Below are 17,535 nucleotides of genomic sequence, written 5' to 3' on the forward strand. Positions count from 1 at the left end.
GGATCTCCAGAACCCTTATATTCCATCTTGATCACCGAGATCATCTGCAGGAGTGTCTTTGGTCACTCCTGAGCTGGTGAGGCTTGTTTGACAACAGTGAGAAATCAAGCCTTTCGTGTCATCAGCCCCATACCCTACCATTAGAGATTCAGAGAGCGCCTTCTGTGCCAACTTTTCAATTCCTGCTGAAAACTTTTCTGTTCTGCTGGGAAATTAAGATTGCATCCCCCACAATGGTCTACTGATGTTTGTTTTTAATTTCTTTTTGCTTTAACCTTTTATGGTGTTCTCATTTGGTTTTATGTGTTTTTATATTGCTGTAGACTGCTGCGATTTTTTTGATACAGCTGTACATGAATACATTTTATAAATAAATTAATAAGTTGCTTCTGACATCTGGATATAGACTTTCAACATAAACTGTACCACAAACTCCCCCGGCAGCCTAGGGCAAGCCACACTCTCTCAGCTTTCTTCAGCAAAGTACAGTAGGGACCCACATTGCAGAGTTGTATTAAGGATTGCTGAGATCACAGATGAATTTAGATAATCCTCCAAACAATGGTTTTGAAGGATGGCGATGTGGCACAGGCTTCCACTCTCTTCCTTCCTCCTCACATCCCAATCCCTCTCTCCATTCACAGCTTTTCTCCAGCTGTGACATAGGAATTAGACAAACTACAGCTGCTAACTTCCAAACTACTTCAAATACACTTACTTCAAACCATGATTTTAGAAATTAGTGCTACCCTGCTTACCTGATTCAATGTCACAGCAAACTGTGGCTGGAAGAAAATCAAACTGAAGATGGAACTGGCATGCAAGAAAAGGGACTGCATGTCCTCATGCTACCTCCTTACTACTCCAAACTATGGCTTGGACGATTCGGTTATGGTTTCTCAACTGTGACAATGAGAAAAATGCTCTGAACAATTTTACAGGGCAGTCCTACTCAAAGTACTGCATTTTTTGCTCTATAAGACTCACTTTTTCTCTCCTAAAAAGTAAGGGGAAATGTGTGTGCGTCTTATGGAGCAAATGCAGGTTGCGCAGCTATCCCAGAAGCCAGGAACAGCAAAAGGGATCGCTGCTTTCACTGCGCAGTGATCCCTCTTGCTGTTCTGGCTTCTGGAATTCAGATTTTTTTTTTCTTATTTTCCTTCCCCAAAAACTAGGTGTGTCTTATGGTCTGGTGCGTCTTATAGAGCGAAAAATACGGTAAGTCCCATTATGTTCAGTGGGTCTTCCGCCATATAAGTGTATATAATAAATGCTATTGTTAAACCTCATGTGAGAGCAGACTCATGCTGCAAGGGAAAGATAGAAAAGGGAATGGGAATTTCCAGATGGGAATTGGAAGCCCCCCTTCCCCCCATCCTGTTCTCTTGTGCAAATGCACTCCAGGATTTCTTGATCAGTTATTCCCTTAAAACAGGAAACAACCCTGACTTACGGATTTCAGGGGGTAGAGGATTTACAAAGAACAGGGACACACAGAATGAATTACAGCCTCCCGCCCAACATTTCTCCCTTATAAATGTTCTCACCTTGCATTCATATATCAGAAAAAGCAAGTTTGAGAACACACATTTGCCAAGAATGCACATAATTCCATCCTGAATCTCGCAGGTACATGATGCCACTTGTTTTCTATGAAGCAACAGCCACTTGCTACACTATGGGATAAAGACTGCATTCTACCCTTTATTCAAATGCAAGGCAGCTGCCAATTTTTGCATCTCAAGCCTCCAAGCAAAAGCTGTTCTTCTCTCAAGGTGGCTGGAAAAGAAAATGCAGCCAAATCCCGAAACAGCAAGGATGAATATAATAATGTCAAGGAGAAGGGTGGGTGCACGTAATGAGCACGCCATACTTTCTACAGCTGTCATCAGATCCTGTTTCCCCAGAGGGGATAAAGAGCATGTACGTACCTGCAGTGTGGAGTTCAAGGCAAAAAGTTGGTTGCAACTTTTAAAAGGGAGAAAGGAAAAGCTCTGTGATTAACTATTGCCCGCTCTTAACAACAAACTCCTCCAATCCTTGGGAAGATGTTATCACACTGTCAAGTCAGTTCAGAATACCCTTCAGAGGCAATGAATACATCTGACAACCTAAGCAGGGTCAGGCCCAGGTCAAGCCCTGGAACGGTGGTTCTAAGGAAATATCCAAGATGTTGCAGAAAGTGATGATGTGTACGCAGAAAGTCTTCTGTATCAGCACCACAGTGAAAGCTCTAGCCTAGCACACTGGCCTGACAGGCAGAGAATGACATCTATAGTCTTGGTGAACTTTGTGACTCCCGGGGGGGGGGGGGGACTGGCTAAATACCAACCTTCTAATTACTGTATTTTTCGCTCTATAGAACGCACCAGACCATAGGAGGGGGAGAACAGGAAAAAATAAATTTTTCTTGTTCTCCCCCTCTAAAACAAGGTGCGTTCAAGACGCATTCACCCAAAGCCTCCAGAGGCTTCAGGCAGCTACCTTGGAAGCCTGGAGAGCAAGAGGGGTCGGTGTGCACTGACCCCTCTTGCTCTCCAGGCTTCAGTGAAGGCAACCCGAAGCCTCTGGAGCGCGGTGGGAGTTCCCTCTGGGCTCCAGAGGCTTCAGGTTCCTTTTGACCTGCTCTTTGGGGCTGGCGGGGGGAAGCGCTGCTTTCTCCCACCACCAGCCTCAAAGACCAGGTCGGGGAGCAGCGCAAAGGCGGCAAGCCGCCTTCCCGCTGCCCCCCAAGCTTGTGGGGCTGGCGGTGGGGGGAAGCACTGCTTTTCCCCACCACCAGCCTCAAAGATCCTTGAAGCCTTTGGAACGCAGCGCAAGTTCCTGCTGTGCTCCAAAGGCTTCAGGGACAGCCTTTGGAGCCTCCGCAGGGCCCCTGCGGAGGCTTTGCGCAGCCATCCCCAAGCTAGGACAGCGAGATGGAGCACTCCACAGCGCTCCGTCTTGCTGTTCTGGCTTCGGGGACAGCCTTTCTAGCCTCTGCAGGGCAGTGGGGTGAAGGCACCCCGCTGCCCTGCAGAGGCTTTGCGCAGGTAACCCCAAGCTAGAAGAGCGAGACGGAGCGCTCCGCAGCGCTCCGTCTCCCTGTTCTGGCTTTGGGCTTAGCCGCGCAGCGTGCATTTGCTCTATAGGGCGCACACACATTTCCCCTTAATTTTTGGAGGGCAAAAATGTGTCCTATAGAGCGAAAAATACGGTACATTAAGGTCTCGCATCTTCACCTTGCAGTTTCAACTGGATGCGGCTTTCTGAGTTTCCCTCTCAAACAGGACCAGTAAGCTGCAAGACAGGGGCTGCATTACAAGGTAATGAAGATCCCACCTGAGTAGGTTTTTGACTGGGCTAAAGTAAGAGTTATGGAAGGTAAGCTATTAAGAAGAATCAGTTACAAACTAACAGAAGAAGTTAAAAATAAAGTTTTCAATAGTAGTTCACAAGAGATAAACATAGATTAGTACTTCAGCCCTGCTGTCTGGCACAGGCAAATATCCTTTCTATTTTGGGATTGGAAAAAGGAAATTGAAGACAAAAAGACTCTGCTGTTCCAAGATGGAGAGAGATACCATGCATTTGAATTATTTTGAAGGGGAGACCTCATTTTAATATGAAAATTCAAACAACTCAATTAAGGTTGAGACTGTTGATGGTCTTTAGGTTAATCAGTTTTTGGCAGCAGCTGTGCTGCCTTCTCAAAAACTCTGAGAATGCAGCTATGCAAGGCAACAGTAGAAACTTTCACTCCTAATTTTAGTTAAGAGAAACAACGGGTTTTTGAGTACACTTCCTTTACTACAGAGCCATTAAGTGACTTTGATTCTGATAACAAATGAAAGTCTAACAAATTATTGTTGGTACGGTGCAAGTTGGAGACAAGATTAAATTGAAGAGATAAGAAATAAAGGGGCAATTTTCTAGTTCTCTCTTCCTGAGCATCCAGCAAGTGCAAACACAATTTTAAATTCCAAGCAGTGGGGTGTAGAAAGAAAGCAGAGGTCTTTTTTATTTTTTGTAATGGCAAAACGACCACCATTAAGAGCAATTCCATTTGGTTTATTTCTGCTCTTGAAGAATACATGCAGTTCAGCCCATGTTGTTACTTATACACCTTAAAGTGACTAACATAGGCTTTAAAAGACCATCAGATGCATGAAAACAAGCAATCCAGAGTCTATGTTTCTGGATTGTCAATATCAGGGCTTTCTATTTTAAGAATACAACCTTTGGGAGCCTGCTTGTATTCTCCCCTTGAAAGGAGTGCAAGATGACAAAAATGTTATCATCTCATTTTGTAGATCCAATAACTCTGTGAAGTAGCTTTAAGCTACGACAGTGACTTGTCCAACACTTCTGCCATGTAATCAGTGCACTACTAGACTTGTAGCAAGTCTTCTTAATGGGTTAATGCCTGTTAAAGTCCTGGCTCTGCTTGGCATACTAAATAGATGATACAAACATGTCCTGTTCTCTGACACAAAACGTCTAGACCATCCATGCTAAGCATGTACAGCACCCTGAATGCCCATTGGCTGGATTCCGCTGAATGTTTGGTTTTAACTGTGTCTATTCTGTTATATGCATGAATGTACAGAAACATCTGTCAATGTTGGGTACCATCTGAATGTAATCTGTAGTAACTGGTTTACTGAAACCAGTTTACATGAAAAAAGGCTTCGAATTAGTATTTGTGTGTATCTTGTGTTGTCTACAACAGCACCTGTGTGGGCACAGCACTCCCATATTAGAAACTGCACTAGTTTGGAGAGGAAACGCTAGCTTTTCATACTGCTGTACAAAATAGCCATACAAACAGAAATACCACAAATTAAAAACTGCAATTGTTATCTTTGAAAGCCAGTGATGTGCTATAGGTAGCTAATTTTCTTATATATTACTGAGTCATCTGATAATTAGTAATATTGAAGGAGGTTTTACAAATTATCTGGGAGAATGATATATAAACAAACCCGAGACACATACTTCCTTTTCCCAGAGCTACTATAAGGATGATAGACTTAGGAAAGCAAGAATAAAAATGAGGAACAGATACACCAGGTAGAGAAGAGAATATATTCTTATATTAAGGTGGGAAAACACTTTTGTTTTTTTATATATAATTTTTATTGGTATTTTCAACACAGATTTAAAAACAAAACAAGACACCATACATAAACAAACAAAACATATAAACATGTATAATTTCAAACCTCATTTTCATAAACCTTACATCCCTGACTTCCCCTTACCTCCCCTTTTCTGCACCCCTATTTTGAGATTTTTTCAACAACTCCTCACACCAATTGTCTAATTACTTATTTTCTTTTTTAGCTTCTTCTCATACTTAATCAATTGTAGCTATAATTCAATATTTTCTTTTCCCTTGACATTTTAGCACTCTTCAATTTTACAACAGTTCTTAAGATATACTTTAAATTTCTTCCAATCTTCTTCCAAAGGTGGGAAAACACTTTTGTCCTCCCACTTGCCAATCTGATTCTACTGGAAATCAACAGGACTTGCATTTGGTGCTGAATTTTAACAGCACTGAATTCACGCCTTGTTGCAAATAAATAATTGGGAGTGCACTCTAAGCTGTGACATCCCAATTGTTCCTTGGCAGTCGTGGGTTTACCTGTCCTGCAAATCAAAACTACAAAATGCAAATACAAATTTTCAAGGCTGTAGCCACTATTTACAAAACAAAGAAGTTACCCAAACAATACAGATGATAAACTTATGAGATCTCATTTCATACTACAGTGCCTTGGTTTTCTCTCTCTTGCTTTCAAGAATGTGTTATTCCTATTTATCTTAAAAACATGATGCAAACTGTTATCATTCGTTTGATAATGTTGGAATGAATACACACATACACAGAGTCACAAAAAACCCTTCGACTTGTTTGATTTTTTTCTAAGTTCTTAATCATTTTTGTTCAAACCTGAATCATATGATAACCGGAGAGTGATGGGTTGATATAATTGGCCAAAAATGGTCTTGTGCGTCAAATTAGGTGGTCTGGAGGACCTCATTTGTCATATAAGCTAGACGTTCCCCACCCTTGTCTTAAATACACCAAAGGCCAGGACTTAGATGTTTTAGTACAAAATGCAAAAATGTGAAGCTTTTCCCCAGTCTTCACTTGGGACTGGGCAGGATATCCTCTAAATCAAATACTGTACGTCAAATTTTTCTTACATAAGTGGTTGAGCTTATTTTCCAGCCCAATTGTTCACTGCAATAAAGTTTCCTTGTTGGAAAAGGGCTCCCAAGTCCCTTATATTTCTAACCAACAAAAATATACACCAACTTGCTTGCCTGTGTTAAATCACTTGTCCATCAACCGCACTGAACCGACTCTCCTCCAATTTACAAAAGCTTCTTTGCCAGAGGTAGTGTTTTACTTGCCAATGTTTACTGCAGGTGGATAGGAACGGCTTAAAGGCCTTCTGCAATTCCTCTTCAATATGCTCTAAGGTTGTGTTTGGCAACTAACCTTATAAGTGATTTAATATTTTAGAAGGGGGGGGGGAGAATGGGGAGTGAATATACCTCAAGTAAGAGGTACCAACTAGCAGAAGGGTTTGCATAGCTGTCCATATTTTGGATAAGTCTACTCTGGGGTTTAAAGGTACCTTAATCGGCCTTCGGTACTGTTTTATTTTAAATTGTGATACACTTTGTCATTCTCTTTATAAACCGTATTTTTTATGAAATAAAAAAAAATACTATGAAATCCTTGCTTGTCTGCAACACCTTGATAATGCAGCCCTGTTTGCCAAGGTTGGTGATTTCACATGAAACAGGTACATCAGCCTTAACACCCCAAAGCAGAAGGAAACATGGGGGGGGGGGGGGAGAGAGAGAGAGAGAGAGAGAGAGACAGAGAGAGAGAGAGAGACAGAGAGAGAGAGAGAGACAGAGAGAGAGAGAGAGACAGAGAGAGAGGGATTAGAAAGCAACTTGTGCAGTTCTGGCACTTCAAGTTTTGACTAGCGACAGGGAAAAAATTCTCCCCGTGTCAATAAAAGCAAAAGAAAAGTTGGTATTATTACAATTATTTCACCTTGGAGAATGTTGCATGCTCAGAATCCAACAGGTACTTAAGAGGCCAGTGGCAGGTTCTTTTAACAGAATGATGGAAAGTGCAGCTGGGAATGTTTGGGCAAGCTCAATAAAAGAAATAATTGAACAAAAGCAAAATTCAGACCAGACTTTTTCTAGCAGTTAACTTGGAAGCAGGGTAGAGACACCATTTATAAAGTGGAACATATAATCCACTTAATTAAAACAAAATTCCTGGGTTGGACACAATAAGGTTCATGTGATCTTTATCTACATCTGTGATAAAATGTCTAAAGATGCACTGAAAGAAAGGTGTAACACAAGCTTGGTGGGAATTGTATTTCTGTCTGTTTGGCATGTCTGTGTCTGACATTCTGCTCCAAGACAGACACAGCCCCAAAAGACGCTGTTTAAACAAGCCTAGCTAAGCTTCAGAGCCTCCGAATAAAAGCTTTGTTCTTGCTCAAGAGATCTATAGAGTATGCATTTCTGCTGAAGTGAAGTAGCTGACACTGATTTCATCAGACCTAACATACATCTTGCAAAGACACAAGTTCAGTGAGGGACAGAAGACCCAGCTCAACTTTGCTTCTGCCACAAAGCAAGCTGTAGATCAAATAAAAGGTGGGATTCAACTAAGTTGTTGCGTGTGTGGAACCAAGTCCACTAGTGCAACAGTACACATATCCCACATAGCACTGCACTGAATTCCACCTTGGGGCATCTTCAAACTCAATCAATCTGCACTGAAGGGAGCTTTTCAAAATGAAGACATACTTGGTGAATATATAAACTACCCTTTGGTAGAAAACTATCAGGGATTCATATAGTTTTAAAATAGTAAATAGTAGTAAAATAGCAAAAGAGCAACACAGAACTGCAATAAAATATCAGAAACAACGTTCATAGCATATTAATAGCATTTAAACAGAATGGCTAAGACTGGCCTCAAAACCATGATTGAATACCTGGGCAAATTATTATTACCGGTATTTATTTGGAGTATTTAGACCTCTGCATCAAGGTTGCAAGGTTCGCGGTTGGCGCTGTGGCTTAAACCACAGAGCCTAGGACTTGCCAATCAGAAGGTTGGCAGTTCGAATCCCTGCGATGGGGTGAGCTCCCGTTGCTAGGTCCCTGCTCCTGCCAACCTAGCAGTTCGAAAGCACGTCAAAGTGCAAGTAGATAAATAGGTACCACTCTGGCGGGAAGGCAAATGGTGTTTCCGTGCGCTGCTCTGGTTTGCCAGAAGCAGCTTAGTCATACTGGACACATGACCCGGAAGCTGTACGCCAGCTCCCTCGGCCAATAAAGCGAGATGAGCGCCGCAACCCCAGAGTTGGCCACGACTGGACCTAATGGTCAGGGGTCCCTTTACCTTTTTATCAAGGTTGGTGTCAAGTGAGCTTCTCTGGGGAAGACATTCCAAATATGAGCCACCATAATTGGAAAAATAATACACATAGCCTATTCCTGGTAACTACCAATCTATTTTCAGAGGGTAGGAGGAAGTGGACTTTAGGTACTTGAATCCAAAGCTCTCTTAACACTGTTATAATCAATACAAACTGAGGCAAGGGCTCCGATTTTGGAAACTGCTCTTAGAAATCCCCTTCTGACTTTCACACTAAATGTGCAGAGGTCCTATGGGCTCAAATCACTGGGGTGGGGCTTGCAGTTCTGCCCTTGTCCTCATCTGCAGTTTGAGCCTTCATGTGTTTAGTTGAATATCTGCACCAGCATTCAAAATTCACCATACGCCAAGTACATTTTGCACCTGGCTACTGGTAACTTGGGACGCAGGTGGTGCTGTGGGTTAAACCACAGAGCCTAGGACCTGCCGATCAGAAGGTCGGCGGTTTGAATCCCCGTGACGGGGTGAGCTCCCATTGCTCGGTCCCTGCTCCTGCCAACCTAGCAGTTTGAAAGCACGTCAACGTGCAAGTAGATAAATAGGTACCGCTCCAGTGGGAAGGTAAACAGCGTTTTCGTGCGCTGTTCTGGTTCATCAGAAGCGGCTTAGTCATGCTGGCCACATGACCCGGAAGCTGTACGCCGGCTCCCTTGGCCTGTAAAGTGAGATGAGCACACCAACCCCAGAGTCGGTCACGACTGGACCTAATGGTCAGGGGTCCCTTTACCTTTGTTGGTAACTTGCAACCAAGTGAAGATGCCTGGGTGCCAGGATGGAGTCTGACATCTCCACCATCTGGAGGTGCATACCTAGGGATTCTTGGGTCTTGACTATTTTTACACTAGCAACACACCCTGTAGAATTTTATCTATTATATTTTATTTGCACAATCAGAATGAATTTCAGGAACCAAAAAGTTGTATTGAAAAATAAAACTTTTGAGCCGTCTGCCCCCAAAATGGCAACTAGGCATTCAGTTTTGGCAACTGTACCCCTGGTTTAAGGAGCCATTTGGCACCTAGATTATGAGAGTTTCTAACACTGATCTGCACAAGCTTTCCATGTCCAAAAAATATGCTACAGTTCTGTTTCTCTTCAAATTTAGGAAGCAGTGGCTCCTTTCTTTTTGTTGGCAGGACTGCTAAGAGTGAAGAGGTAAGAAAACTTTTCCTCACAATGCAGAAACATACATATATAAACATAAAAACAGAATTTAAAACTTTAATACAACCAATAATAATAAAGCGGCCAGCACAATGAAACAGAAACAGTCCAGTAAGACCATAAATACAGTATCATCAGAATAAATCAGCGCCACAAATTTCTGCATGTTTTCAAAGTCTGCTTTAAAACTGCTAGGAATGGGGCTTATCTGATCTTCAGGTTGGAACAGAGTTCCACAAATGCAGGCCACCAAGAAAGCCTTCTCCCGCATGCTTGCCAACTTGATTACTCTCAAGAGGTGGGCCTACAAGCAGGGCCTCAAAAGCAGGTCTCAATGGAGAGCAGTCTGGTAGGCAAACAACACTCCAAACTGGGTCCGTGAACTCACTGGCAACTAACACACCTGATCTAATGCAATATTTCCTGATTGCTTGGCAGCAATCACAAAAATAGGAATTTAGGATAGAAACTGCAAGAATTTACAATAACTGCAATGTTTAGTGTGTCCCGTCCCCCCGGCCGAATAGATCCTATAAGATTGGTATGTCACATCAATCATCTAAGGTCAAATATTCCAAGAAGCTAAGAAACCACTCCTCGTTCAGCATCCCAGACCAAGAATGCTTGTTTATGTGTGGCCTATTTTTTATTGCACCAGAGTGCCAACTGATAGCCAAAGAATTAGGACTCTTTGCTCTGAGCCTTGTAGGAGTCAAACGACACAGAGAAACAGACACATATTTTTAAGATTAGTTGGGAGAAGGAAGTAGCAAGTGGAGAACAGTCTTTTAAGAGTGGAAAGGCTTAAACCTTTCTTTCCCACCCATCTTTCTGTTGCTTACAGTTGCAGAGGAAAATTATGCAACATGTAGGTTGGCCCCAATGTTTTATCTCAACTAACAACAAATCTGCAGCATCTCTTGCTGTTGCTTCCTAAGTCCTGCTAAATGACACAATTTTAAAATGTGTACACACAAGATAATGTTAAGCTGCCCCAAACAGATTTGTTTTTTAGAAGTGGTTATTATTGGAATCATTAAGTGAGATATTTCCTAGACAAACATATTCAACACCAAATATCTGTATGGAGTAAAAGATCAAAGGGATTGGGAAGAAAATTCTATCCAATGAATGCAGCAGAAATTGGCATTGGGTAAGACAGTAGCTTATGAACAGGCAAGTTATTTCACTTTACAGTGTTTAAAATAACACTATAGGAATGCACTAACACACACAGAGTGATTTATGAACTATTCTTTCCTCAAGAATTATGCACCTTTTAAAAACCTCATTTTAATTTGAATATTGAGCAAGTCCACATTGGCTCCATAGTACTCTGGGTTTATTCATAAATGGTCAATTCGGTAAGAACACGTATAGCAACTAAGATTGGTTTTGAGGCTTTGATTCAAATACTTAAATTATATATACAATATTGCTTTAAAGGCTTAGCAGAGGGGCCTTGAGCTGCTAACTCTCCACTTTAATTTGTTTATGTTATGCCCTTACTATTAAGTGAAAGCTCGCCTTAAGAGAAATTATCTCCTTATGGTCTGCACTTCTGGAATGCAACTGCAGAGAAGCACTCTGGATAATAGTGTAAAAGGAAATAATCTTACTCGTGGACACCCTTTAAACTGCTTATTTGACCATAGGGCTAAAGTTTTACTTGAGGCCATTTACAAGTGCAGTTTCCACAGCAGCATGCAGATTGGGGTATCAAACCAGATAGCCAAAAGTGGGAGGAAAATCTCAGGGTTCTGGCCAAGATGTGTGAAAAGAAGTTCAAGGACGGTTTTTTTGGACAGTGCACCCAATTTCCAATTAAGTGGTATCTTTCTTGGAAAGTAATAAAATATAAATTATGTTCTCTTCTGAACTAAATAAATCCTTGCTCTGAGAAATATCAGCAAAGGAATCCACAACTTTTTACTTTCAAGTAACAACTAAGCTTCTAAACATGTAGGTTTATTAATCGTACAGGACACTGCATGCTCAGAAGCTACGGAAACAGCAAGCTGAATTATGTTTCCATACAAAGTAATTAGGAGGCTATTTTATTCTTATGTAAAAATACATATACAGCACAAGTGAAAGCTACTGAAAATGAACCTTATTAGCAAAGCACAGAAAGCATGTTATGGTTGCTTAAAGAGACACCAATTACCACAGTTAAGCTTCAAGCAGTTCATGCTATTTACTATTATCCTTTTAAAATTGGCTTTCACCCACCCTTTCTCTTGCCACTTGGCAAAACTGGTTCCTTGCACACACCTTTTCACAAACATCCGTTTTTATTTGCACATTTTTCCTTGCCCATAAAACCATGCTGCATACACACCTCACTGAGGAATACTATTAGTGAAAACATACATTGCAGCATTTGCTGAAAACAATTGCTGTCAACCAAAACAAAGCATCAAAGACTATGGAAGTCAATTTCCCCATTCCTATTTATTTTTTCAACAGACATGAATCTGAAGGAAACCAATAAGAACTTTTCAGAGCAGAGTGAAGTGTGACGTGAATGGAGAGGCTCAGGCTTCACCATACAAAGTTAATCTGCTCCCTAATAATTTCACATTTAACAGTTAGATAAGCACCCACTACCTCTTCTGAAATCTAGTTTCACCTTATGCTGGCAATCTGGATATTTTAAAAAATTGGTTTGAACAACCCAAAGCTGGAACAAATGAACTGAGAACTAAACTAAGAGATGAAGGATTAAAAAGACCAAAATATCACAACAATCCTATGAAGCAATATTATTACTGTCAATTTCATTGGATTCTCATTTGTTAGCTCCTGCATCATGTACAGTAGTCAGAACATCCAAGCACCCATACTTTATATGTTCTCATAATTTTTAAGTTTTTCTCAACACACAAAACTTATCTATATAAAATTATTGGAAAGAAGCAAATGAGATTTGTAGCCCAATCCTAGGCATGTTTACTTAGGACTGGCATACTGGTGTGAAGAGTTCAGTGGAGCTACTATGTGCTTAGCTGTGCATAGGACTGCAGCATTAGGGTGAAATTAAGCATGCTATTGACTGACTGACTGACTGACTGACTGACTGACTGATTTTTATCTCCTGTTATTTTTGATGCTGCCATTTTCTACTGTTCTTACTGTCTGGTTCAGACATTTTTTGGATTTTCTTTTTTTATTGTTAGCAGCTTATTTGTTAGCAAAAAATTGCTCATTTGTTAAGTTCTAATAATGGAATTGTTTTAGAATTGCGGCTCTCCTCTACACTGGGCTGTAATGTGAACCTTGTAGCATATCCTTTTAAAAAAACTTTAATTTAAGGGAAAGCGAGTTCACAGAGTTGAATGCTTAAAAGCAAATGTTAATTAATCAGAAAAGGGAGAAGGGCTTTAGATAAAACTGATGGGAACACCTGATAGCAGAATCCCTTTAAAGCTGTGTTCTTTCCAATGGCAAACCACAACCTTCAGAAACCATGGCAATACACCCCTTTAAAAAAAGAAATTAAGCCACACAGCCTTGGACATTATCATTCAGGAAAGTGGTAAGATTGTATTTATCCCTCTGCAAACTCATACTTTAGAGGTAACATGCTGCCATCCATCCCTATATGTTGATCTTTTTTACATCCTCCTTTGAAAAACCCATTTTATATCTTTGTACCAGAATAAACCCAGCTCTGCAAATGGCCTGGGGAATATCTTGCTACCAGTGTTCTCCAAATTCAAAATTTCCAATTAGCTGAATGAGGCATTGCCAGACTCTGTCCTACCTCTTCCAAGAAACTGAGATATCTTGCCACATGAACTATCTGGCAGAAGAAACCATCTGGATACATGTGTTCCTTATTCACAACAAATTCTTGTACCCAGAAGACTTTCTGGAAGTGCCCAAAGGGAAGGGCAATGATATCTAAGCTGACTTTGCCATATAGTAAACTGACTGAGTAGCTTGATGATTTATTTAGTACATTTATATCCTGTTTTTCCCCATCACAGAATCCAAGACAGCAGCACACACACGGCTCCCAGAAACTCTCCCATCCAGGCACTGACCCAGACCTGGTTGGTTTCAGCTAGGTGGCTGCCTCAGGTACCCTCAGTTCATGACCTGGGATATCCAGGTCAGCAAAGAGATTCATAACAAGAAATGATTGAGAACTGGCCATCTTATCACAAGCTGATTGGTTCTACATGTGGCAAAAATCACTCACACCGCATTCCAACATTTCAAAGAGGAATTGGCTTTTCAGGGTCAAGTGCTGACCAACCATTATTCTTGAACAAAACTCTGGGTTGTCCTGAGATGCATCAATATATAAACAGACTAGTGGCATATAACGCTTAGCCCTACCTGATCAAAAGCTTTGTTAAGAAACAAGACCTTCTCAAGGATGATGCCCCACACCTCCCTTTGCAATACATTAACAAACAGGTCTGCAAATAAGGAACTGGTTTTTGACTGGCTCCTTATTTGATGATGTCTTTGTTAAGACAGCAAAGGGGACTCTCCGAGTCATCAGGCCTGAGGACACTTCATGGTGAAACCAAAACATTCTCAGAGGCGGGCTATTTGGGGTGAACTGGAACTCCACTGTGGGCTTTAAGTCTCATACCGTGTCTCCTCCTTTTTAAAAAAAAGTTAAAATTCTGGAGTTTTACATACTTGTTGACACAATTAACAACCATCACGCCAGCCTATTGATTAAAAACATGCTTTTAAAAATCATTCCTCGCCAAGTCTGATCTGCAGAGGGGTTGGCAGAAGCAAGGAGCCTGAACAGGGATTGGGTTCATGTGACCTCCATTACACGCCCCCCCCCCAACACACGAGAAAGGCATCACAGATCTGCAAGGCCCCTAAAAAGAAACACAACCCTCCCTCCACCCCTCGAGGAAATCAGGTGTTCCTCCAGTTGGCCATTGTCTCTCTTGACGAATCGGGCTCCAGATTTCGATGCAAGCCACCCGTCCCCCTAGATCAGGGCTGGGTAGATCCCTGCCAGTGTTTTTATGGTGCTTGTAGATCGCAGCCTCTTGGAAGTCGCACAGCCCTGCCCTAGATGCATCACAATTATTTTTATTTTATAATTATTTTTATTTTTTCAGACCTCCCACCCCATATCCCACCCCTAATCCTCTGCCTGCACCTCGCAACCCAAACCCAACCCCCAACCCTGCTAAGGCACGGCAGCTCCTCAGCAAGCAGCCCCCCAACCCTCGCGCCCCACGGCTGCTGGGAGCGAAGGATCAAAGGCTTTTGATCCTCTATGGAGGGTCCGCAGAGCCCCCTCCCTATAATCTGACAGCTTGAGTGGATTTCTCGGTGGATTTCTCTCTCACACACAGACAGATCCCCACCCCTCAGGGATGGGGACCCCGCCTCTCCACCCAAGAGACCCTTCCTCCCCAACTCCGCGACGCCTCCGCTCTCCCCTCTTTCGCCCCAATATTTACACGCCCCACCCCGAGCTGAAGCCGCCGCCGCCATGTTGGATGAGGTCCCTTACTTCTTCTTCTTCCTCTTCCTCCTCCTCCCTTCTTACCTTGGGCCCCGCGGTGGCCCCCGAAAACCAGTAGGACGAGCAGCACCCGCAGCGTCTTGGGCCCCACGGGCCGCGGGCGGCGAGCCGGACCGCCCGCCATGGCGACGGCCTCGCGACAGGAGCTGAGGCGCAACCGGCGACAGCTCGCGCGGGGCGAGAGAGGCGCGAGAGCAGGCGGCGGCGCGAGACAAGGCAGACACCAGAGCGGCAGCAGCAGCAGCAGCGGCGGCGGCGCCTCAGCAGCCAGGGGAGGGCGGGGTGTGCGCATGCGCGCGCGAGAGTGCGCGGAGATAGGGCGAGAGAGGCGGCGAGGGGCTTAAAGGGGAAGCGGCCCTTTGTTAAAGGAGAGGGGAGTGGGAGAGGGAAAGGGTCCGCCGACGGGAAAGGCGGAGGGAGACAAAGGGGAGCGAGTCTGTTTGTGGGCTGCAGCTTGAATAAAATATTGGGGGGGGGGCAGAACAGGTAAGCCCCACCTCGCATAATCGATCGCATGGTTTTGCGGCGCGCGCACACTATTTGTTTTTTTTTTTATTTTGACATCATATAAATTATAATACATACCACAAAACTTCATGACTTATATAATCATTTTTTTGGACTTCCATCAGCACCTCTGATGATCCACCGTTTTGACCCCTTCTTATGCATTTCTTAAATTCATATGGCCTTTAACTATTTTAACTAACCGTCCTCCCCCTTAGACATTTTGGCAATAATTCCAATAATACTCCTCACAAAACCTCTTGCGAACCTACAAACATAGTCTGATCATCACAAATACTTTTCAAATAGTCTGTAAATTTACTCCAGTCTTCTGTGAATTTCTGGTCCCGCAGGTTTCGAATCCTTCCTGTTAGTTTATCCAATTCTGCATAGTCCATTAGTTTCGTCCTCCATTCTTCTTTCATCAGTAGTTCTTCTTGCTTCCATTTTTGGGCCAATAACACTCTTGCTGCGCGCACACACTATTTGAATGGCAATGCCCATCAGCTTTGACCTGGGTTGAGAGAAAGCCTAGTATATATAAAAAAACACATTTCTCTAGCTACATTTTTCTGGTACACGGAAACACTTCTTCAAGAGTGTAACATAAAAGCATACACTTAAGTACATTTGAATCAAGTAATTGTTACATTTGAAGCTCAACATCAAAAAACCTAAGATCATGGCCACTGGGCCAGTCACCTCCTGGCAAAGAGAAGGGGAAGAAATGGAGGCAGTGAGAGATTTTACTTTCTTGGGCTCCAAGATCACTGCAGATGGTGACAGCAGCCACGAAATTAAAAGACGCCTGCTTCTTGGAAGAAAAGCAATGACAAACCTAGACAGCATCTTCAAAAGCAGAGACATCACCTTGCCAACAAAAGTCTGTATAGTTAAAGCCATGGCTTTCCCAGTAGTGATGTATGGAAGTGAGAGCTGGACCATAAAGAAGGCTGAGCGCCAAAGAACTGATGCTTTTGAATTATGGTGCTGGAGGAGACTCTTGAGAGTCCCATGGACTGCAAGAAGATCAAACCTTTCCATTCTGAAGGAAATCAGCCCTGAGTGCTCACTGGAAGGACAGATCCTGAAGCTGAGGCTCCAATACTTTGGCCACCTCATGAGAAGAGAAGACTCCCTGGAAAAGTCCCTGATGTTGGGAAAGATGGAGGGCCCAAGGAGAAGGGGACGACAGAGAACAAGATGTTTGGATAGTGTTCTCGAAGCTACCAGCATGAGTTTGACCAAACTGCGGGAGGCAGTGGAAGACAGGAGTGCCTGGCGTGCTCTGGTCCAGGAGGTCACGAAGAGTCGGACACTACCATGCTGGTAGTATAAAGGTAAAGGGTAAAGGGACCCCTGACCATTAGGTCCAGTCGTGGCCGACTCTGGGCTTGCGGCGATCATCTCGCTTTACTGACCAAGGTAGCCAGTGTACAGCTTCCGGGTCATGTGGCCAGCATGACTAAGCCGCTTCTGGCGAACCAGAGCAGCGCACGGAAACACTGTTTGCCTTCCTGCCGGAACGGTACCTATTTATCTACTTGCATTTCGACATGCTTTCAAACTGCTACGTTGGCAGGAGTAGGGACCGAGCAACAGGAGCTCACCCTATCGTGGGGATTCGAACCGCAGACCTTCTGACTGGCAAGTCCTAGGCTCAGTGGTTTAACCCACAGCACCACCCGCATCTCTGCTGGTAGTATAGGATTCAAATTAAAATGTGTCTGGTTGCAAGAGAAAGTCAAAGCGCCATTCCTCCCTTCTCCAGCTACGGTACACGCACACCCTGTGCTAGCGGTCTCTTGGGGACCGTGTGTACTATTGGAGCAGTTGCATTCCAGACTTAAAAGAAAATCCCCATCTTAAATTC

General features: G+C 43.1%; 1 protein-coding gene across 2 annotated transcripts in view; it reads right to left on the reverse strand.

Moving 5' to 3' along the window:
• The window catches only part of ACVR1B (activin A receptor type 1B), a 38,634-nt gene extending 23,317 nt beyond the window's left edge, over positions 1–15,317 (reverse strand). For both annotated transcript variants that reach the window (XM_081898739.1, XM_081898738.1), the window contains exon 1: positions 15,180–15,317. In XM_081898739.1, coding sequence (XP_081754865.1) covers positions 15,180–15,279 — 100 coding nt within the window. In that variant the 5' untranslated portion in view covers positions 15,280–15,317. The remainder of the gene's footprint in view (positions 1–15,179) is intronic.
• Between the last annotated feature and the right edge of the window lie 2,218 nt (positions 15,318–17,535).

The sequence above is a fragment of the Podarcis melisellensis genome (assembly GCF_964234715.1).
Source record: "Podarcis melisellensis genome assembly, chromosome: 2".
Taxonomy (NCBI): Eukaryota; Metazoa; Chordata; class Lepidosauria; order Squamata; family Lacertidae; genus Podarcis; species Podarcis melisellensis.